This window comes from Columba livia, chromosome 3 (assembly GCF_036013475.1).
Source record: "Columba livia isolate bColLiv1 breed racing homer chromosome 3, bColLiv1.pat.W.v2, whole genome shotgun sequence".
In the NCBI taxonomy this organism is placed as follows: Eukaryota; Metazoa; Chordata; class Aves; order Columbiformes; family Columbidae; genus Columba; species Columba livia.
This window is the reverse complement of record NC_088604.1, coordinates 70,257,728-70,280,997: the sequence shown is the minus strand read 5'-3', so window position 1 is coordinate 70,280,997 and position 23,270 is coordinate 70,257,728. Positions and strand designations below refer to the sequence as shown.

The 23,270-nt window shown below is 37.7% G+C and overlaps 1 protein-coding gene across 3 annotated transcripts in view; it reads left to right on the top strand.

The window, feature by feature from the left end:
* Positions 1 to 23,270, top strand: part of UTRN (utrophin) — a 372,502-nt gene that overhangs the window by 149,093 nt on the left and 200,139 nt on the right. For 2 of the 3 annotated variants that reach the window (XM_065057531.1, XM_021294904.2), the window contains 9 exons: positions 107 to 282; positions 1,415 to 1,550; positions 1,972 to 2,121; positions 3,365 to 3,455; positions 4,708 to 4,913; positions 6,069 to 6,186; positions 9,565 to 9,770; positions 11,291 to 11,445; positions 16,598 to 16,787. In XM_065057531.1, the coding sequence (XP_064913603.1) occupies positions 107 to 282; positions 1,415 to 1,550; positions 1,972 to 2,121; positions 3,365 to 3,455; positions 4,708 to 4,913; positions 6,069 to 6,186; positions 9,565 to 9,770; positions 11,291 to 11,445; positions 16,598 to 16,787 (1,428 nt within the window). Of the gene's footprint in view, positions 1 to 106; positions 283 to 1,414; positions 1,551 to 1,971; positions 2,122 to 3,364; positions 3,456 to 4,707; positions 4,914 to 6,068; positions 6,187 to 9,564; positions 9,771 to 11,290; positions 11,446 to 16,597; positions 16,788 to 20,974; positions 21,614 to 23,270 lie in introns of those variants that run through there. The other variant, XM_065057532.1, reaches the window with a different exon arrangement.

Genomic DNA, 23,270 nt, shown 5'->3' with positions numbered 1-23,270 from the left:
AGTAAAATAATATGCACCCAGGATTCATCCTGCATATTATGAGCCACAGATCAAAGTCACCTTAGGTCAGTAACAAAATTCTGTGTGGCTTTTATGTTTCTGACAGGAACTTGAAGAGGGAGTCAGCAGCCATCAGACCAGTGTTTCAGCATTGAACAGAACTGGGGAAGGGATCATACAGAAACTGTCTGCTACAGATGGGAGCTTCCTGCAGGAGAAGCTGGCAGGATTGAATAGACGCTGGAAAGCAATCACCACGGAGGTCATGGATAGACAACAGAGGTAATAAGTTAATCAGAAATTTGGATGTCTGACCAGATGCGATGAGGAGAATCTCATTTAGAAGAGTCTGGGAGAGGCAGTATATTCTACTGCACGCTCTCATTAATCTGAATTTTCGTGACATTTAGACCTTTGTGTTTTGAACTGTCTTCTAGAACCAATTTCTCTTAAATGCACCTGCAATTGACTGCTTAGTGAGTCTGTGTTTAACACAACCCATGAAATGACAACCACAGAACTTATTTTCTGACAGTTTTATTTTGTTTTGAAAATAATTCCATTGCTATTTCAGAGTTTTTTTAGGAAGGAATAGTCAGCTACTTTCTCTGGCTGAAGCTGAACTGCAAGTTCAACTACTTTAATTTCTATTTTTACATTGTCAAAGATACACCAATTGGAACACTTGAATTGTTCTTGAATTTCCATAGTACTATAAAATAAGATCTTTAGGTCTGTTTTTGCAGAGTTTTAATCCGACTAGGTGTTTTCTGAACCAAATGAAAATCCATTTTAAACTAGCCTTAAATTTACTGCAAAAGATCAAAAAGCAAGGTTGTCCAAGATAAATATAAAAATTTTCAGCATATCTGGGAATAGAAGGTCCCGCTCTCTGTTCTCACTGCTAAAAATGTATAAGGATAAATCCTTGTAATTAACAGTTATTTTTTGAGACTACTTATGTAATTATACTTTTTAACATCTTCTGATTCATTTAGAAATGTAATAAGATTTTTCTTAATTGTTTGGTTTTTGAAGTTCCATTAAAGCTTTGTATGATTTAAAGAATTTTTGCCTTGGGGGGTTAGGGACATTTCTAATAATTCGCTAACAGTGGCATTGTAGTGGCTGACCATGATTAGGCCTGTCATTTATGTTTAAAGTTTTCTGCAGACTTTTAAAAGTCTATTTTGTGAGTTTGAAACTGAATTTTATCTATTTTTAAGGCGGTAGTATTAATTTGCATGTATCTTGCATTTTAATGATCAGGATAGAATCCTTCGAATACTAAAATTAATCCTTTAAAAATCTCCAACCATGGAAAAATACATGTCTGTTGCATCAGAAGTAATGTAGGACTGACATGTTGTGTTCACTGCAGAAATGCATATATTTTTCTGTTTTCCTTTTTCAGGCTGAAAGGAGAGAGTCAGCAGCTGCTAGAATACAGAAAGAAGCTTGATGAGCTGCGTTGCTGGTTGGAAAATGTACAAAATGCTCTGGACACAAGATTTACATTCAACCATGAAGAAAATCTGCGAGAATTACAGGCAAGATTGATTAGTTTGTATATGTGGATGCATATGTGTGTCTTGTGCAAAGTTTCAGGAAATGGATTTTGGGTAGGGGAGTTCACATTGTAGATGGTGAAAAAAAATATAGTTGTGTGCGACAGTTTTGTGAGGTTACTTACACAGGCAAGATGAAATTGTATAGGTGCCTTGGCTATTCGCAGTTTTGTGTGTGTGTGTTTTTTTTTCGTTTGGTGTGTTTGTTTGTTTTCCCCGTTAGTAGTAGGAGTTGATATTAGAGTAAATAATTTCCAGGTAAAACATAGAAACCAAAATAGAAGGGTTTCTTTTCTATTTCCAGGGAGATTTCAAATATTGGAGTTAAAGGAAAGCTTCTCTCCCCTTTTACTTACGCAAGTATGCCTTTTGCTTCAGCCTAAGACTCTTCTGTTCCTTTTAGGTCTTAAGTGAAGAGATGGATGTACAGGGAGACAAGCTGGAATGGCTGAACAAAATTGAACCTGAAGTGCTTTTGGATAAAAACGTTGATCTTCAGGAAAAAAATAAACTTTCTGATTGCCTGCAGTCCCTCAACGTGAGGTGGAATAAGGTGTGCATTGATTCAGCATTGGGTACCTGAAGCTGAAAATACAGTGGTGTACTCTATTGTTTTCTATTTCTTTTATCTGTGACAGGTACATAAAATGTCTTGCAAGCCGTGCAGACATGTTAAGGACACGTGGCCCAGTCCACGTCTATGCGAAAACACTGGTGGACATTTTTCCATCAGAATGAGTTATTTTAGTTAGCTTAGGTTTTTTGTTGATTTTCTTTTGTATTAGGTTTCTTTTGTGGCAGATACACTCGACCCCCCACAACCAAACTCCTTTGCAACACCTTGCAGTAGCTGGATCGAAAATAGTTCAGTTATTTGAGGCAAACAGTAACGTATTAATTTGAAGTTGAGAGAATTGCAATAAATCTTTGCTGTATAGGAAAGTTGGGTGTTGCAACAGTTAAGAGGGAAACAAATGAAGCTGTGGTAAAGCTTAGTGAGTAAATTTTATCAAAAGTGGTTGGGACTCTTCTTGAGTATAACTGCTGTAAATTAGAAACTCTCGTGTTCAATCTCATTGGCAAGTGTATGAGAAGAAAAAAATCATTGGTTGGAGTAAAACCAGAGTTTTTTTCAAGGAGAGCCTGGACATCCAAGTGGAAAAGGAATAGAATTATTTCTGATAGTATTATGGATCAGGGAGTTAAGAATGTATTGGAGAAAGAGACTTTTGATCATTCAAGAAAAGAAAAAGTATCTGTTTTTACCTACTCAGCCATGAAAACAGGGATTTTCCCCTCCCACTTTGTATATTACAGTTCCATTACTGTATTTTAAAAACTTTTGAAAAGCAAATCAGCAAATTTGTTGTCACTATAATAAAGTGGTAATACTTTTTTATTTTTAAATTAATGTCCTATTTCTCCACTTTTCTATCACTGATTACCACAAATCATGCTTTGCATCATCTTTCCTTCAAAGTGTACTCAAATAATGAGTCATAGCTATGCTTAGGCAGTAAAAAAAACATGTAAACTACCTGTCTTACAACAGTTAATTTATTTCTTTCCAAGTTTAAGGTAAGACACTGGAAGGTATTGAAACAACACTCTAAGTATCTCTTGCATTTTTATTGTTTTTAAATGATACCTTGAAAAAATTAATTGAAATATACCTGAGCCATGCCATTGTAACAAGCATGTTGTTACAATATTTTGTCTTCTAATAAGTGATTTTTTTTTTTTTGCTGTTCATAGAGGTTGTCTTACTGTTTTCATTCCTTTGTGCTGGGCTGTAGGTGTTCAGAGAAGTACCCAACAGAGTGAGAGAACTGGAGGCATTTGTTGGTCAGTCACAATCTCGTCTCGTTCCACAGACAAAAACTTCTGGTGAGTGATCAGTCCTTCTGTTGTCCTTAATTGAATTGCGTTTAATCCTGCTTTCTGTCAAAAATAATCTAAAAAGGAAAACCTTCCCTATGAATTTAGACAAATGGAAATAAAAAATGTCCATTGCTGTACTGGGGGCTACTTTTGTGTTACTGTGGGAGAGAGATGGAATGTTTGGTTAGGGAAAAAGTCACTCTGCAGTTCAGGATTGGGGGAGTCCTTTGGGGTTCCCCTAAGAGTTTTGAAATAGAGAAACGTTTCAGTAAAGCTTAGGCTTCCTTATCAGGAGCCAGTGTATGAAGTACAGAATAAAAACCAAAAAAGCTGTTTGTGACAGCTTGGTTTCCTGTGGATTTGTGCCTTGTGGTCACGCCTTTCAGTAATTAAGATTCACTAGAAGCTTCCCCTACAGCTAATTGTTTGTGAAGTGTCTCCTGCATGCAGTTTCTCTGCAGTCCTATAAATAAAGGCCATTCTGCATCTCTCAGCTCAGTAGGGACACAGGTAGGTCTTTCTCATCTGCTAGATACTTGTCTTCCTGAATCTTGTAGAGGAAGCTGTCTAAATATGATACATTCCTGTATCAGACACTGGCACTGTCTTTTCAAGTCGTTGGAAGCAGATTAGCAGATACAGAGTATAAACAAGGTGCTCAGGCCTAATTTTTAGAAAACTAGGTAAAAAGAGAGACAGCCTTTGCCTGAAAGAATTTGCAGCTTGCAGTAAATTAACTCTAGGATTTTTTTAAATTGTTATTCCATTCAGCAGCAGTACACAAAATTTAAAGGAAGAAACCCAACTTTTGTTGAAGTGTTCCAAAACCTCGATTCAGCTTGTTTTGCTTTCACACAGGGTATTGGTTAAGTAAAGCTCCTATATTCCATTGCTTGAGGCAAGTGTGTAATATTCACGCTCCAACTTGATTTAGTGTTTTCTTGGAAGTAGAATACAACCAAACACAGCTTCTGGAGTGAATATTGCTGTTCTGCTCATTCCTCATTTCTTTGCAGTGTCGGGGTAAAAAGACAGGAAGGGTGTGGCTGAACTAGTTGGTGTCTGTCCCTTCTTAGGACAGGTGTCTATTACCATGTCCAAGAAGCATCTATTGGATTAATAGCCTCAAATACAAATTTTGCTGTGCTTTCTCTGTAGATGGTCTTGCATATTTATAGGAATTACAATAAGCCCTTAATTCCCACAATTGCATATATGACTGTGACTTTTTTAACGAAAACCCCAAACTGTGTTTCAGATGTCCAAAAGGTGGTGCTAGTATCTTCTTCATTGGAAATTCCTGTTCAGACTCCGTTGGCTTTGGAAATCTCTGCACCTGCTGATCTGGATAAAACTACAACTGAGCTGGCTGATTGGTTGGTATTGATTGACCAGATGCTCAAGTCAAACATAGTCACCGTGGGAAATACTGAAGAGATCAATCGGACTATTGCACGAATGAAAGTATGTGTTTCTGTGAAGGCTAGTGGCTTGGAAAATTGTCTCACACTTTAATAGCTTGTACATTCAGTAATGAAATTACACGTGGTTTTTTTTTCTTTTTTTTTTTTTTTTTTTTTTAGAAAGACAACTGTAAATGCTGTTATGATGTTCCTCTCTCTTCTACTATTTCCTGTTAATATCTGTGTCCCTATGTGAGCTAGGCACTGCTTTTTTTTTGTTGTTGTTGTTTTAAACAAAGTATATAGAGAATACCTCCTGAAAATGATACCTTTTGAGGACCGTATAGATGCCTTATGCTGAAGACTTTGGAGCAGCTTCATATTTGCTTGAAGGGTGACCTTTATGATCTACTTTTTAGTGTTTCTTAATGAGTTTTGTTGTGTTGTAGTTAGGCTAAACTGATTTCCAGAGATGTGCCAAAATGACTAAAAGTTGTAACATAAATGCTTACGATGTTTGTTTCTATCGATAGCTCATGTCATGCTCAGCCGTGACTAGGGGCAGTATTTGTGAGATATATGCTACCATTAAGGTTTTATTAGACTTGATATCAATTAACATGAGTAACTGTAGAGTAAAACCCGCAGGCTAAACAAACTCTAAACTGTTTGTGTGGGTGTCTAACGTAATGTGGAATTAGAAAGAATAATGTGATGTACATTAACTTTGGTAGCACTTCATTTTTACTGTATAATAGTTGTAATATGAGCTTCTGGTACATTGCATAGTGAAATAACTATGTTTATTATATAACTTATGGTCTGATTGTTCCTCTTTGTTCTTTTCCTTCTATATTTCTCTCTCTACTTCCTCGCTCCCTTCCCTCTCCCCCAAATGATCAGAACTTAGTAAGAGGAAAATAAGTTACAGGAGAGTGAAAAATAGATATTGGAAAATATTGTGCAACAACTGTGGTAACTGTGTAGCTTGTACAGGTTAACCTTCACCTCTGAATTTTCAGTACCTGTAATTCAGAACATTTTGTTTTAAAAGCAGTGCCATAATACTGTGACAATTTGAGGGTTTCCATAATGATGAAAACGGCCATCTGCATGTGGTGACACATACATGTTTTGTTTTATCTACAAATAATACAGATTATGTTAACTGAATTATGCTTTTTGAACTTAAAAATAATGTCCTAATTCTCAACAGATAACGAACGCAGATTTGGACCAGCGGCACCCTCAACTTGATTCTGTTTTTACCTTGGCTCAGAATTTGAAAAATAAAACTTCCAGTTCAGACATTAGGACAGTGATCACAGAAAAATGTAAGTTTTTCTATTCTGTGTTTAAAATACAGTGTTTCCATGCCAGTAAAAAAAAAAAAATCCTCACATCTTCATCTTAAACTCTTGATTTTGAGCCTAGCTGAAGTTGCCTTCTTTGAACAAACAAGAACTAAGGTAAATATTTTTGTTGGGATTTCAAAGTATGTCATGAAGAATTTGAGTTGCTTGACAGCCACAGACACATGGATGAGGATTTTTTAGTTATTGATAAAAGGAACTAATAATTTATCTTTATTTTTATTGAGCTATGATACACTGGACACTTAGTGACAGGCATGAGGTATTGACCTGGGTCAATAGCATTGTGTATGTATTTTTTAAATCATTGACTGAGAGTTAGCAGAGCTTTTAAGTCACTGATATGTACTTGAAAACTGAGTTTCCAGTTTAAAGGTCCACACCATTTCTTTACTGATACTTAAGGAAAGAAACATACGATTGACACGCCTTTGCTGGTTGCTAAGATTAGAAAATGCATGCAGTGGGAAATATCACAGTTAGAAGTAAGAACAGAAAGATATATTTCCTTCTGCTCTCCCCTGCAATGTAGTTTTCCTTTGTTGCATCTATGTGAAGTTCTTTGGTGTCCTTAAGACTTGCTGGAGATAATAATGGGGTCAGACAGAAAGCCTGCGCGTATGTTGAAGGATCTGGTGAGATGGCACCTGCTCCCTAAGGTTCACAGGAGCTATGGATTGGTAGGCGGGGGAGTAAAATCCAAAGAAGCTAAAGCAACTTGTGGGGCTTGAGTTTTTCAGACCCTCAGAACTAGGTGTCGGGTGGAAATTTGGGGCAGGATGCTAACTATGTAGTCCATGGGAGTCAGTCAACAAGGGGAGATCAGTCACAAAACATCCTTGATTTTTCAAAAAAGGTGAACAAGGAATAAAGCCACTGTGTGGTGAAACTTTGAGTTTCCCTGTAGTCATGTCCATCCAAGGTGGGAACAGAGAAGCTGCCTATGTTGCTGTGGACGAAGCTTCCCATAGATACCCCAGCTGTGTGTGAAGATTTTGCTACCTGTCATGAAACGTGAAAAAACCTGAAGGTTTTGTTGCTACTGACATTTGTAAAGAAAAGCTTGCTCTTTGAAGAAAAGTAAAGTTCAGGGCTGCTTTATGAACCTTGTGTTTAAACACTGAGGGGAATATACTGAATGTCCTACAGACTTCTGTGAAGCTGCTGTATGTTGTTAGTTGAAGCCTAATTACTCAAATAGCTAGGAGCACAGAAACAGAGAAAAGCTTCCTTCCCTGCAACTTCCCTCCCATTTACTACATGGACATAGCAATTAAAAACATGGTCTCATCAAGAATTCTTTCCAGTCTTTCTGCCTTTGATATCATACTGCTGCCCCTGACTTTTTCTAGGAACCTACCTTTTAAACCTGCTCAATGCTGAGGCTACCAAGAGTTTGCCTGTTTTTCTGTCCTGTTTTGGTGAAGACTGAAAAGGGGGAAATATGTCAGTAATGTGGAGAATAAGGTTAACCTGGCCATTAACAGAGAAAAATATATAAAGAAATATTTTTTCTATAATGATAGTACTGCTATGTAAAAATCAAATACCTGTCAATTTCAACCAAGTTGTTCTTGTAGGCAGCTGTTTCTCAGGGATATTTTCTCCTTCAGCTTTGTAGGGAGAACCTAAACACTTAAGAGGTTTTTCTCTGCAGTTCATTAGCCAGCACAAAGGGTTATAGACTTTTTTTCACTCCTGCTGGTTTTGTTTTGGGTGAAACCACTGATCTCTCCCAGCAGCTGCTGTTTTCCTTTGAACATACTCTTTATATAATATAGGAAATTTTTTTTTTTTTAATAAACCCCCATATTATTATTTGCCGTTGGGGTACTGAAGCTTTCTTCTAAGTTGTCTTTCAGCATGGCCTATGTCATGCCTGAAAATTAATCCAGAAATTTCCTGTGGATTGAAATTGGTGAATCTACATGGCACAGAGTATTGGGTATGTCCCCCAGTAATACAGTTATTCTGATAAGCGAGCTTTGCTGTCACAGTCTTTGAGAGCTTTGTGACACTAAATAGAATATTGTTGAATGTATTGAAGTTAAAGTTAAGAGATGTTCCCAAGCAGATCAAGTATAATGGCTATGTATAATTTAAAAGCTTAAAAAATTAAAAAAAAAATAAATAAAAAGGCAAAGGGTAAAGTTGGCTTAAGTGGTTTTGGCTAAAGCACAGACTTTGGCATTTTTAATTTGTGGAAGTGAACTGACTATCAAGTATGTTAGTTTTCTAATAAGATTGCATACTTACTGGTAAGATGAATATATGGGATGTGGTGAAGACTGCCAACTTGTTGCTGCTGCTCAGAGTACAGAAATACTCGAGAAATCTGGCTGGGTTCTTTTTGTCGTGTTTTGCTTTTTCTACATTTGCTTTTTTATTCTTTAGTTGTTCTAGTGATATAATGTGTCCCTAATAACTGTCATGACTGGTGATAGGGAAACCTGTTTCCACCTCTATAGACTTTCAAGTATTATGCTTTTTTAAAATGGTCTGTAAGTATTACGAAAAAGGTATGATATTATTGATTTCTTTCTAGAGGCAGACTTACTGCTTTCCTTGATTCAGTTTTTTTTTTTGGTCTTGGGCTCTTGTCATGTTGTCTTTTTCACTCTTTGTTTATTAAAGGTTAAAGCCTGTTTGTCGATCATCTAATGTAACAGTATTTATTGAGTGAGGAACAGGATGCTTGAAGTAAATGGGATGTGATCAATAACTGCCCTGTTCTGCTGTGTAACCTACACAGCCCTGTAGAAACCTGTGGTGGAATGAAAGTGACAAAGTAGGCTGTTACTGGAGTGTTTCTACCTTGGCCAAAATTGTAGTGCTCGTACCACTAGACTGCCTTCAACACACAGTGGTCTGGAAAGCCTAGTTCACTTTGTATAAGCTATCCAGATCTAAACAGTATGTATTTATTTATTTGTTTATATGTACTGGTTTAAGTTGCAGATGCACAAAGATGGCTTGCTGGTATAGCCATCACCCTAAAACTATGCTCCTTGGAGCCCTTCTGGTGGCATATTTCTGCAGTGCAGCTGTGGTAGATTTGCCTCCCACATGTGCGTACTTAAAAAGTAAAATAATGCCCTTGAAATATTCCAGAAACAATAGTTGTTACCTGTATGATGACCTGCTTAAACAAGAGGTAGCCAAACACCTGCATTTTTCATTTGCTAGTGTGATTGTGTGAAATACAACGGGAAATAAAATACTGAATATGGAAACTACTCTATTTGAGTAGTCTTTTTCTCTTGTCCTGAGAATTTAGTGATAGTTCTGGCTACTTGTTTGTTGCCTCGGGTTTTTCACATTCTGCATTGTCATCCCCAGTGGAGAAGGTGAAGAACCAGTGGGACAGCACACAGCACAGCGTGGAGCTGCGGCAGCAGCAGCTGAAGCACATGCTGGCAGACAGCCTGTGGTGGGACGAGCAGAGGCAAGAAATGGAGCGCCTCATGGAGCAGTGTGAGATCCGCCTGCGGATGCTCTTGCAGGCCCCGAGAGAGGCGCTTGCCAAACAGATTTCAGACAACAAAGTAAGACCACCTATGCTGTTTTTTTTCCCCCTGCCAGACTCCTTAGTCTATGCAATGCTAGTGGATTCAATTGATGTGTGAATATACAGTTTAGTTATAGGACTGATGTGACAATTCTGTCTCTTTTGGGGCATGATGTATTCTAAATTTTCTCTGTTTTGTATATCAGACTTCCTGAGACTCACTTTCTTGGAGGGAAACAGGTGGCATGTGTGCCTTTTTATAAGTGTGGTTGAAATAAGTACGTTGCATCAAATAAATGATATTATCCAAAAAGCTTGAACCTCAGACCAATAAAAGTTTAATCACACAGCCACAGAATGTAGCATGTATTAATTCACTGAAACCTATTAACAGTAGTTTAGTAAATCCAGGACTGGACTAGGTTATTTAAAATTATCTTGAATTTCACTTCTGATGGGTGCCAGGCATATTCAACACTTTTTTCTTTCTTTTCCCAATTCCATGCAATCTTCACTGCTTTTCGTATCACAGCAAACCTTCTGTGATAAATCAATAAATCTGATGTTCATTGTCCTGATGGCTGTCAGCAAAAGGGCAGGCTGTAGGTGGCACAGGATGAGAACTAAAGAGACAAATCAATGAGAAAAGCCTCTTATCAGTGCAAGATTTAGAACAGGGCTTTTTTTTTTTTTAAAGTGTGTGTGTGTATATACACATGTATGTACATATATATATATATATATATATATATATATATATATATCTATACACACACACACACACATATATATTCATGAAGGGACAATGTATGGCGCAGGTCAGTGCACAACGAAGCAGGGAGTGTGATTGTGAGAAATCCTCGCTTATTCGTAGCTATTTCAGTAAACAGTAAAATTGTGTGCTTTTCATCGTCTCTCTCTACATGAGCAGAGGATTATAAATGGACTGTTAGGTCTGCTTTGCTTTCTTAAGTGAAAGTAGGCCTGTGCCTAAACATATAATAGAGAGAATGTAAGATAAAACTGGACATATATATATGCAAATGTATTTTTTTCATCTGGAAAGTTCAGGATTCTGTAAAGTCATGGAACCTTATGAATATCCTGCCACAATAAACAAACACATCTAATGGATTTTCTTTGTTTAAAAACAAAAACAATCCACAAAACTGAAATAAGATTCTCGTGCGGCACACTTCATTTATGCTACTTTTAGCTGCTGCCTTTGTCGCTATTATCATAATTTGAACTTATTCATGCTATTAAAAATATTGTAGTGTTTTTACTTCTCTTGCCAGTAAAACACAAGATGATTTTTCTAGCTGTTGGCGGTTCTGGTGAATATAATTTTTCCTAATCTATTTGTGTTTTGATTGGTTCATTGTCAGGACTCTTAGTGTCTGTAGATTTTAATTTTAAGATTTTTCTTCCAGATTAAAAATATGCATATTTTTTATTAAAAAGTGGAAGAATGAGGGTATTGTAGTATAAAATGCATAGTGTGAAAAATATTCTGATTTTTATTTTACTCTGTCTCATTCTGGTATTCCTTTTCAGCTGTTAGTACAGGATTTGCATAGAGGTGACATCACGGTAGCTGCATTCAATGATCTGTCTAACAAACTTCTTCGAGAGTATCGTGAGGATGACACAAGGAGAGTGAAGGAAACCACTGACCAAATGAACACTTGTTGGGTTAATCTGAACCAAAGGTAATGATAAGCTGTTTGTCTTAAACTTGTATCCTATGTAGACACATTCTGCAGTCTCTGTTTTACTGCAGCATTTAGGATTACTGTGGATAGTTACCCAATTACAGTGAAGTTGTTTTGAATTTTGATTATGGAAATTTCCACAGTTCACCATGGAAGGCTTCTGGATGACTTCCCATTTATGTGGTGGGTTTTCTTAAGGAAAAAAAAAAATTACTCTGATCTCTAATGTTTGGTCTCAGCTTTGCCTGTGGCTATTGTTCTCTAGGTGTCTTTGGACAGTTCCTCTTCTCTTCCCTGATGCCGGTATGCTTCATGTATTTGTAGTTTGTTGCTGTACTTTCTTTTCGTAAGGCTGTAAGTATGCAGCTTGTTCTTCCAATGCATTAATCCACCATGGCCTTTCATCTGACGGAAACGTTCCCTGAATGGGGTTGTGCTTTGTGTTCCTGAGAGGGATGCTTCTACCTCTCCTATCTAGCAAGCACTTGAGCTACAGGAAGCAAGACTTACTTGAAACTTACTTTATAGTCATCCTCTATTACAATATATTTGCAAATGTGTCTTAATGAAAATCTGGTATTTCCCTCTGCATAATGTTTTTTCCTGCAAAGTAATCTAATCTCTGCAGAAATTATTTTTAGTGTTTGATAGACAGTTAAAATTCAGAATAGTGTCTGACTCAGTGCCTGCAGCTCAAAGGACGATACGCTTTGTGGTTGGAGGGACAGAAGAGAAAATTGATCCTGTGTATATGGGAGTGGGGGAAATGACAACCTAACTCTGTATGTATGTGTGCATACATGTGCATGTAAAAGGGACAACTGCTTTTGTAATGAGACGTCAGTTAAGGGAATAAAAATCCCAGGTAATGAAAACTTTGAAGTTGATGTTGTGTCCTGGGGAGTGAGAGGAGGAGAACTTTTCAGTGGCAACAGTAAGTAATGAAGGAATCAGAGCAGAATGTGGTCTTATCCTTCTTTCAAGGAAAATGGTGCTTCTGTAATTTTGTACTTTTTATGTGGCATCTGGTTTCCTGGTTATGTCCATTGAGAGATGAAGTACAAAACAGACAAAACTTTGTATGACTCATTTTGTGTGATCATCTGAGAGAGATGTTTGTTAATCTCTAAATGTTTCGAGACATAAGATAGGATTTTTCAAGTGAGTAAAATCTTTCATAGTTATTCTGTGTGATGTGGACAACTCCTTTCCATGGTTCTTCAGAGAACTTCCAGTAGACTTTGTGAAAGGCTTTGGCGTATGACAAAACTTCCTTTTTACTTTTATTTTTTCTGAATTAGGTCATAGTGATGAAGTGACCTCCTGAAATGGCCCTTCCTGACCATTTGTTCGCATTAAAATCAGGGAGCTTTTTTACCATCAGATTTAAGATTAAGGAGTGTTTTTACCATCAGATCATACTTTCTTTCCTCAGACTAGTAATTTTTCCAAAACAATTTCATCCAAATGTCATGATGACATCTGGGGTTGAAGATGCAATTAGAGGGTGAGGGGAAACGGCTCCTTGTTGGATTAGCAGTAATAGTAGATTGCAGCTCTGTGGTAGTTTCATTCACATTCAGACTTGGCAGCATTTTAGCTAGAACTGCCCACCACTCAGGACAGGTGAACAGGAAGAAGAGCACCTGCCTGGAAGCCTGTTAATTATTTTTGAATCTTCTTGAAGTCTGGAGTAATTAGGAATTGTGTTCTGTTGTGTATAACTGAAGCTCCTGGACAACCATCAGTGCGGCTACAGTTTTGCAGTCTGCAGCCCTAGGAAGAGGAGTATCTGCTTTGTCTTTTAGCCTGGGACAGAATGTAAAGGAGAACTCCAAGAGTCAGTGAGTAGCCAGAGTTTGGAGCAGCAGAGTAGAACTAAAAGGGGAGAATGTGCAGTGAAAACACCTTTTAAAGGGAATGAAGGTTTAAATTTTTAAATGCAATAAATGGAAATACTAGTGAATCTTGAATGGCAAGGCTTACTCTATGTGCCACATCTCAGGATATGCAAGGGTTGTACATGGAGCACATGTGGCCCTATGGCTTCTATAAGCACAGTTCTGTATTTATAGTGTAATGCTTTAAAATACCAGTTTGTTCCCATGCTTGGAGGTTGTGGAAGAATCATGGTCTGAATAGCCCAAGAACACTACCAGGAAGACTGTAACCATGGCATGTAAAGTTAAGGAGCTTATTTTAAAACTGTTGGCATTAAAAGATTGAAGCTCCCCAGCTTGACATTGTGTAAATTGGATACTCTGCCCAGTGGCTATTTATGTTCTATTTTTATACTTCAGGGTGAAACTGTTGTAATTCAGTGTGGTTTTGCTACCTCAGTAATGGATTAGAACTGCTGTCTATACTGTCTTGGATGTTATTTTCCGAATTTCTTTTGATCATGCACTTGTATGCATTGCAGATTTTTAGTTCAAATCTGAGAAAATAATTGGGTGGAACAGAAAGCTGAAACAGTGCCATGAAAACTTGAATAGTAGAGTTACAATTTTCTTGGACACATCTTTGCTAATAGAATCTGCTTAGACCTATCACCATGGTACATGAAGTTAGCTGCATTTGTAAAGGATTCTTCAGATTCTACTTATATTTAATTCTTACATCCTGCAAAGACCCTCTGTCTTTTAGGGCTGTTCAAATTGTATTAGAATAATTTGAAAATCTGAGTCATCTCTTTATAGTATGGGGTCGTTGTTAACCTGCAGTACAGAAATGTCCATCATTTTCTATTTTACATTTTTGGCTTTTACTGGAAGGAAATTAAAGTATTTGCATCTGCACTGTAGAAGTGTTGTTACCTACTGCTGAACAGGTCCTCTTTAGAAAAACCCATGTAATCATAGAACATTAATTGTAAATCTGTTGATTTATGATGCTGGAGTAGGCACTTAGTGAAAGGAATGTTTTTCAGCTTTTATTAGAATATCAGGACAGCAGTGGGACTGTAATAGGATTTTATTATTTCCTTTAATTTGTACCAAGCAGCAAGTTTGAGAAGTAAGAACTTTATGCTGAAGACGACATTCTTCAATGAATGTTATTAGCTACAAAGTTCAGATTGTCTCAATTCCCGTCTAGAACATCAGTACTTCGACTTAGAGATCTGGGTCACTTAGAGTGTTTCATCCTTAGGGGCTTTTCTTTTTCTTTGAAGGTCACCTTTATTACCAGTCTGTTCTTCCTGTTGTGACTTCTGTTCTTCCACCTTTGGCCTTAACCCCCTGCTAGGGAAGAAAATCCCTGCAGAGGGAGAGGGTTTTGATATCAGGGCACATAACTGCTTTTACTTTACATTTTTCTTGCAGTCCTTTGGTGTGATCTAATTTTTGAGCTGGTGCTTGTTATCTTTTATAGGCAATATCTATCAAACCATTTGTAATCCATAGCATGCAATTTCTGATTTTTTTCTTAAGAGTGGGTGAAGCGTTGCAGACCTTCACGTGAGAAGCAAGAATGAAGGCTTCATACCCTGCTAGTCATTTATCAGTAGCCAAAACTTGGGCAAGCATGAAGTCAGGAATGATTCACACACTCTTATTTTAGATAAAGCAATTATTAACAAGTGATGTAAGACCTAAGCTCCTGAAGGGGAGCAGCAACACTGTCTTTTTGCAAGTAGGATGTAGAAAATTCAGTTGGTTACGCTAATGCTTAGGAATGTAAGCCTGGCAAAATTGGGGTTGCATGAGATTTTCTTACTGCTCTTGAAGGAAAACAGCTTCTCCTTGTACCTGTCTTTTCTGATGTGCTAGTAAACCAGAATACTGGCTTGGAAATGTCGTCTTGAATGGTACAGAACACCTGCAGCTTCTTTTCTAAAAAGAATATTTTGACTGCTTTTGAAATTTGTGATTCTAAACATGGTGATTCCTCATATTGCTGAGCAGTACAGTTGCCACGGCATGGCAAGGAAGAAAGAAAGCCGAAGCAGAATAGGAGGCGGAAGACACATAAGTTCGGGCTTCTCTGGAAAAACATGTTCAATTCATGTTGAAATATAAAATGCTGAGTGTTTTGGCCTTGTCTTACTTGCAATTAAATATTACTTTACCCTTAAAACCTTAGAAATATCACAATATGGTTAGTGCTTGATGTGAGAATAAAATTGAACTTCCTACTTACGTATTAGCAGCATTCTAGACAGTGGCCCTGTGCAGCATGCTGGTGTGGAACAGACCATTTCTTTCTTTCTTCCTGTTTTGGGGAAAAGGGATATTGCAGAATAACAGCCTCAAATGGGTGAAATTTAGCTTGTCGTGTTTTAATTAACATTGTTAATCAAAGCTTTTACAATTGCTGACTGTAACAGTTTCCCATCTGAGTTTCATTTCAATGAAAAGGAAACAGTTCTGTTATGCAGAAGCATAATGTGGTCCTTTCTCTGAGGAAATTTTTCTAAGTTGCTTACCAACAATATAATCCAAAGGTTTTAAATGAGTTCCTCACATTGTAAAATTCCCCTTAAAACAAAAAGCAAACACTTTTGTGTTTGTACCAGCCCGCAATCTTTTGGACTGATTGAAAATTTGAACAATGTTATGCCAGTCATTTCTAGATTTAAGCATGATGAGCATGTCTAGACTGTTATGATGGCAGTGTATATTCTGTGAGTTTGAGTGATAGTATCAAAAGTCTTGTATTTTAGCAGACGGAACCAGGTGTTTGACTTTTCATCTCTCAGCACTTTAACTCTTACAAATTTAGGGAAATGTTTCTGTTCACTGTAAAAGAGGACCAAAAAAATCCCCCATGCCCTCAGTGTTTCTACTCTGTATAATTTTTGTTGATGAGGAAAAGCATTCACACTTTTTACACATGGGAATAACCCTTCTACCATTCAGGGTGCCATAATTCTGTGATGGTACCACTCAAAAAAGAAAAGTTAAGTTTTTAATTAATAGTTTTTTTTCTATATGAGTTTTTAAAAAGTGTTGTGACATATATAACCAGTTCAGAACATCTGTAGGTAGCTATGGATATAATAACCTGAGAAACAGTGATGTTAATAATGATGAAACAAACTGTGACAGATGTATAGTTTCTTAATAGAGACAACTTTTGGATCTCCTTTTAGTGGCTTTGTTATGACGCATGTGATGTGGTAGTATTCTGACACTTGTCTTGTTTTCAGAGCTGTTGATAGGCAGAATTTCTTGGAGACAGAGCTGAAGACAGTGCAGGCCTCACACAAGGATCTGGAGAGCTTCATCAAGTGGCTTCAAGAAGCAGAAACGACAGTTAATGTTCTAGCAGATGCATCCCAACGTGAGAACACTGCTCAGGACAGTGTCTGCATAAGGGAACTCAGGAAACAGATGCAGGTGAGAAACTAGATAATACTGCTGTTGTTCATCCTTCTTCTCAATGGCAAATGTTATAAAGCAAAGCTATCTACTAGAGAGAGGAAACCAGCAGCCTTATTGGAAGATGTTTGAAAAACGGTATTTTAGAAGTCAAGTATGTGAAGGAAGCAGATTTTTTTTTTTTCCTTAAGGTTTGAAATACATATTTTGTGGACATCTGTAGCACTGAGAGCTCTTAAATGTCCTTGGAGGGTGACCATATTCAGGAAGTATATTAAACCTTGGAGGGTGACCATGTTCAGGAAGTGTATGCTTGATTAAACCAAGTCGTGTTGCGTGATTGTCCAACCAAACAATTTAATCTACTTGTCTCAAAGTAAAACCATCCTGGACTGCACTGTCTCCTATTCCTGCCTGCTGCCTTCCTACTGCTTTTCCAGCAATCCAAGAAGTTGTCACACTTGGATCACCTCTTCTCACTCTCCTGCTGCCTTCCTGTGTAGGCCACACACTGGAAACCTGAGAAATAACTGACGAGACTAACTGTCATCACTAATAGTCCTTTTTAATATGTGGACACCTTAGCTTGTCTAAAATCTAGAAGTAAGATCCTTTTACTATGTCTAAAAAGCTGAGTACAACATTGTCTGCCTGTTCCTGCCTTTGCATATCCCACACATCTCCTCTGGGGAGGTGGGAGGGACAGAGAAGAGCAGGGTTCAATCTGCCTTAAGGGTGCAGGGTATTGAGGGAAAACAGGAGGAAAGGATGGGGAGACCCAAGACCTCTTTTGAAAACTAATATATTTAGATCTTTGGCAGCTAAACGTTGAAATCACTGGCTAAAAGGGTTTATGTTTCTATGATATATGAATTTCCTTTGTCCTGTTTACCTGATGTGAACGCTGTTCATGTGTCATCTTTCTACTGAATATTTTAATATTTTTTTCCCTCAGTTGCCTCATTTAGCACTGTAATTTTGATATGCACAGAACCAGGCAGGCAGTTCAGTTATTAAATTGTTCACTCTGGTTTGGGAATGTTGTCTGTGGTCTAAGTTCATGGGGCTTGAAAGGCTTATAATGAAAAAAGTGCTGCTTTCAGCAGTGCTGTTAATCTGAACATTGAATTTAAATGAAACAAGACAGTTTTAAAGTATCTGATAGCAAGCTGCTCGCTTTAATCATTAGGAAGACAACAATATATTGTGGAAGCTTGTGTCTGTTGAAGAAGACATGTCACTTACCAATGTTAATATGATTCTGGTCAGTCAGGCAACTCATCTGTAGAGATGTGGCTCTTTGTGAAAGGCTGAGAGTAGTCTGTAATGGTACTACCTAGAAGTTAATATTATACTTTCTGTTGGCAAAAAAACCCAAACAAGTAATATAGTGTAGGTGGAAGAGCTAAAAGGAGGCTGCGGGAAGCTGGCAGCATGAGGCAGTGCTCTGTGTAAATAGACTTATTTCTGCATTACCTTGCTTTATATGTAGTCAATCATACCAAGATTAAGCTGTTATTTCACACTTCGCTTGTTGGCTCTATGCAGCTGTGAAGTGGAAGGTTGTTCACCCTTCTTCATCCTGTTGCAGTCTGGTTAAAATTGCCAGAGTTGTGTTGTATTGTGGACAAGACTGGCTGCTGTGTGGAGAAGGTCTATAACCAGTTCTTGACTACGCCTGTTGTCCTGGCTTGCAGCCACTGAGAATGCAGATACAGGTGCTTGGGCATGGCCTGCCCTTGTTCAGCATCCTGTTACCTGATATTCTCCATCTTTTTCTGTGATTGTATGCTTCTATGCACTGTGCACATGAAGCATAATCGCTTAACTTACCTGTGATTTCACATAATACTGTGAGATTTTTTCAGCTACCAAAGGAAGTAGAGCATGTCAAAGGGCGTCATAGTGTAATGGCTTCCAAAACGAATTTTTCCTCTACCACCTTTCAGTTTGACTTTAAATATAACTGAAAACATTCATGTTATGATACTGCTAAACACTACAAAACCAACGTTTCTGTTTTCAAATATTTGTTGTAATGAACTTTTGAAAAAAAAAATAAATAAAAAATGAAGCTCTAACACCTTACTGTACCTTAAAAAATCAAGCCACACTCCATTGCAAGTTCTTAAGCTTAATATCTGATTAAACAAAGACAATTTCCTATTCTTCCGCTGCTGAATTGTATAAAATAACAATGTTCTCCTCTCTGTGCTTTGTTAAATGCATGAAGAAGTATTTTTTCTAAATGGTTATAAAAGGAATGCAGGGCTCGTGGCTCTTTTCTGCTCTGTGTGAAGATGCTTCTGCCCCCAAGGCCTGTGCATCGAGTAAGACTTTACTATGAGTTGAAGATGTGATAAATTCTAGGTGAAATATGTGCTGAACATGGACATGATGTTTTTTTGTTGTTGTTATATGTCATGCATTTTTGAAATAAGCTCATCTCTTAAAGTGGCATCTGTACGTGTGCATGGGAGGACTAGCCGCCTCTGTTGCACTTTGGGGCTAACTTGTCTGGCTGCAGCTCAAGTCGCTCTGCAGTGGAACCAGTGATCTGGACACCATTAAAGCCTTGTTTTGCTTTCTGTTGTTACATCTGAGGCTAGCAACAGTACTGTGCAGATAATGAAAACTCTGAGTGTGGAAATGATTTCTTTTTGAAAAGGAGGAAATTCACAATTATAGCACCAGTCTTTCTAATTCATTCTCTTAGTATCTAAGTTTTGCAGAAGACTTTCCTTTCAGGTTTGTGCCAAAACACTCCAGTCTGTGTCGCAGAATTTTTAGCAGTCACCCAAAAGAGGTTACAACCTAATTTGAAACAAGATGCAGAAAATGAACAAGGAAACAGTAAGAAGTAATGCTGGGTCAATGTGTGTGAAGTCCTGTGCCTACAGATGTAAAGGTGTTAAAAATAATTGGGAGGTCTTGTTTTATTGTAAATTAAAATCAATGTGACTAGTGGTTGGCTGCTTATTTATCTCATGGCTTGATTCAGACTTGTATATTAGCTGGAAGTAAAAAAGCAGAACTGAAAGAAAGTGGCAGGTGTAAGGGATCGGAAGGGATCTCAAAAGATACAAGCCAGGAGAAATGGAGTACAGGGAAGTGGTTCAAATAAGAGGTGGAGATGATGAAAAAAGAGCGAGTCTGGCAAGGTGGAGAGGATTTCTATATACAGAACAGAATGAAGGCTCTGTTTCCTAAAAATGATGTTGTCATTGGTGCTGGACAGATCAGGAACAAAACAGACCACAGATAAAAGGGGTTTGCCTGTGGACTGGTAGAAATACGGATTCAATTCTAAAAATAAGGATGAAAAGGTGGTGCTGGCAAAATTGAATGGGAAGAGTTTTCAAATGTCTTGTATCTTCAGCCTGCACTTGGCATTCATCACCTTGGATGGAAAGTGCATGAGAAGTGGGAAACCAGTGTATAATTCATGGAATCTAAACTATGCATTATCTGGGATCATGTGAACTCATCATGCTACCTGTAGTTGATGCCTCTATACTGAGTTGTTGGATGAGCTTGAAATGTGTATGTACCTGCTCACGTGACAATATGCACATTAAATAATAGTTAATTGTAATGGTGTCTGCCATCTACTGGGTTGATAATATCCTACCTGAGCATTTGCTACAGCAACCCCTCAATAGAAATTTAAGTATACTCATGATAGCACCTTGGGAAGTAATAAATAGCTGTACTGCATTGGGAGTGCCTTACTGTTGGCAACACTTCTATACTCTTGGGCATGCTAGTGCCACACTTAGATGGCTTAATTCTGCTTTGTCATGGGAAAAAATGTCGAAATGATGTCATCTTGTTGGATTCCAGGAGGGCTAGAAAAAAGGGTAATGGCACAACTGTACGCTTTTAGGTTGTCAAAACCCTGTTCGCTTTTGTCCTAATAAGTCATGCAGAAAAATATTTTAGTTGGAAACAGCTCCTGAAAAAGATTCCTACTTTCTGGTGCAAGTGAGAAACCTTTGAGATCCCTTTGACTAAATTAGCTTTAAGAGAGTTTTCATAGAAGAGAGGTTTACCCCCTGCAGTTTTTCCTTTTGTGTTGGGTAATCTGGTTTTAAGAAGCGCCTGTGTGATTTATTAGTCTTTAGCGTATGGTTGATATAATTAGGGCAGGTATCCCTCTGCTCCTCTCTCAAGATTTCTAGCACAGTCTGTTATTCACTCACTCTACAGCTCTGCCAGAGCTGCGTTCAGTCGGAGAGCGAGAGCATCCTTTCCCAGAGTGAGGGAGCAAATGCTCATTCTGCCGATAGGAAGCAGCTACCGGGGGAGAGAAACTGTTGTGATACACTGGAGCCGTCTTCCTGAAGGAATTCCTTTTTTGTTCCTGCAGCTTTCAGGCTTAAATTAATAACATTTCTTGGCTATTTACTGCACTCCTGAACGGTGGCAGACTCTCAGCTGCTCAACAACTTAATTCACCCTCTGCACAAGCAGAGCTGAGCAGTAGAGGTTAGAAGAATCTGTGAAGGCTTTTTTTTTTTTTTGCGTTTGTTTTGTGGGGTTATTCTGGGAGAGAAACTTATGCTGTATCAACATCCTCTGCCTTTGAAACATATAAAGCCTGTGGCTGGCAAAAGTAGTCCTGGAAGAGAGCATGCTCAGAAAGCTGGCAAATCATTGTCCAGTGACTGAGAGGAAATGATAGTTGCTGTTCATTTATAATGCAAATTCTGAGGTGTCTTCAGAAGTGTGGCAAACTTAAAATGATGGCTGTGGTGAGAACGTCTCTGCAGAAAGTTGTGGTGTTGTTGCATCGTTTACAGAGAATGGCAGTTTCTTCTCCCCGTTACCAGAAGCTTTGTAAGGTAAGAAATATAATCCCTAAATCTTGAGTGTCTAATGCTAACTCTGTTGTCTTTCTGAGATAAAAAGAAAAGAAAGTGAGAATGGGATGAGTGTCAAAAGTATATAGGCTATATAGTGTGTTTTTAAAGCCTGTCGTACTCTCATGTGCATGTTTTGTTAAAGAATGCAATACAACAAAAAAACCCCAAATCACCCCATGCTTGTCAGAGTGATACATTTTTTTTTTTTAAAGTGTTCCCTTGCCTACCATTGAAGTATCTAGAAAGAAACTGTTACTGTTCAATGATCTTTAGTAAAATACTCCCACATTTCATTTTCCAAAGGAGTTGGTTAATTCTTGGCAAATGCAGTACTTTAACTCCTGGGTACCCATTACGTAGAATAACTGAGTTCTTCCATGCCCAACGCTTTTGAGCTTTACGAAACTTTTAATTAGGAATGAGTTCAGGAAACTAATACACAGCCATGAATTTTGACTTCATCTGCCTGTATTTATAGATTTCTCTCAGAGATAAAAAATAAGGAAAAGTTGGAGGAAAAGCATGTTGATATAGACTACCACTCGTGTTGATATTTTTGTTGTTATCTGTTTTGGTGGCTCACTATTCTCACTATTTCTGTTTCCACTGAGACTCTGTTTACTTCTTTTCTTTTGGGCAGACTCGGTAGTTCAGAACTTTAATACTGGGGTAATGATCTAAGCTACCTAGTAAAAATCATTTCTAAGATCACTCACCAAATCTATCTATCTACCTATCTATCTATCTATACATATATATATATATATATCTTGATCTGGTCTATAAAGTCCACAAGTCAATACTGCTGCAATGTTGGTGTCTGTGTGGGATGGTTATATTGTGTTGTATTATTGGACATTAATGTAAGGGTCCTGCTTTGCAACTTTGGAAAAATATAGCATTGGAGAGGTCTTCAACTGTATACTGACATAACCATATAGAAATTCTATTTGGATGCCTTGGAACTTGCTTTTCTTTATTCTTGTTGCTCATGATACTTTAAAACTGCCTGTGTGTTTTGGTGAAATTATGTCTGAGTTTTGCATGCAAAGTGACCACGTCTGGTTCTGACGATAACTGTAACTCATCACACTTGCTTCAATATGAAATGTGTTTTCTATTACGAGAAATAAAAAAAATGACATCAAGTAAAAGAGATCCCACCTCTACAGCAGAGTTTGAAAGTAAGAAAAGGGTATAATGCAGTATCTGGTTCCTAACAGTGAAGCTTGTAGGGGAAGTTCTGGCATACAGGGAAAGTCACATTGTTTTTAAATGGGTCTTTGGTGTGCTTCTGTTTACAAAGCTATACTAAGAGGTGTATCTTCATTATGAAGAATGTTAGACAATAGTTTGTGTATATACAAGCTATTTTAACAAGCATACCTCAGTCATTCTTGTCTTTATCAGTTCTATGCTTTTGATTAAGGCAAATAATTTTCATTACAGACACAATTTTTAATTGTCTTTCCACTAGCACTAGGAAATTAGAAGTGCTTTAAAACCTATTCAGTCACATTTTTGTGTATAAGCTTGTTTGTAACGATGTTTGTCAAACAAGAACTATTCAGTGACTCTTGCAGCAAGAACCATTTGCCAATTAGTCTGAGAGCCTGGTAAAAGATTGGATACTTAA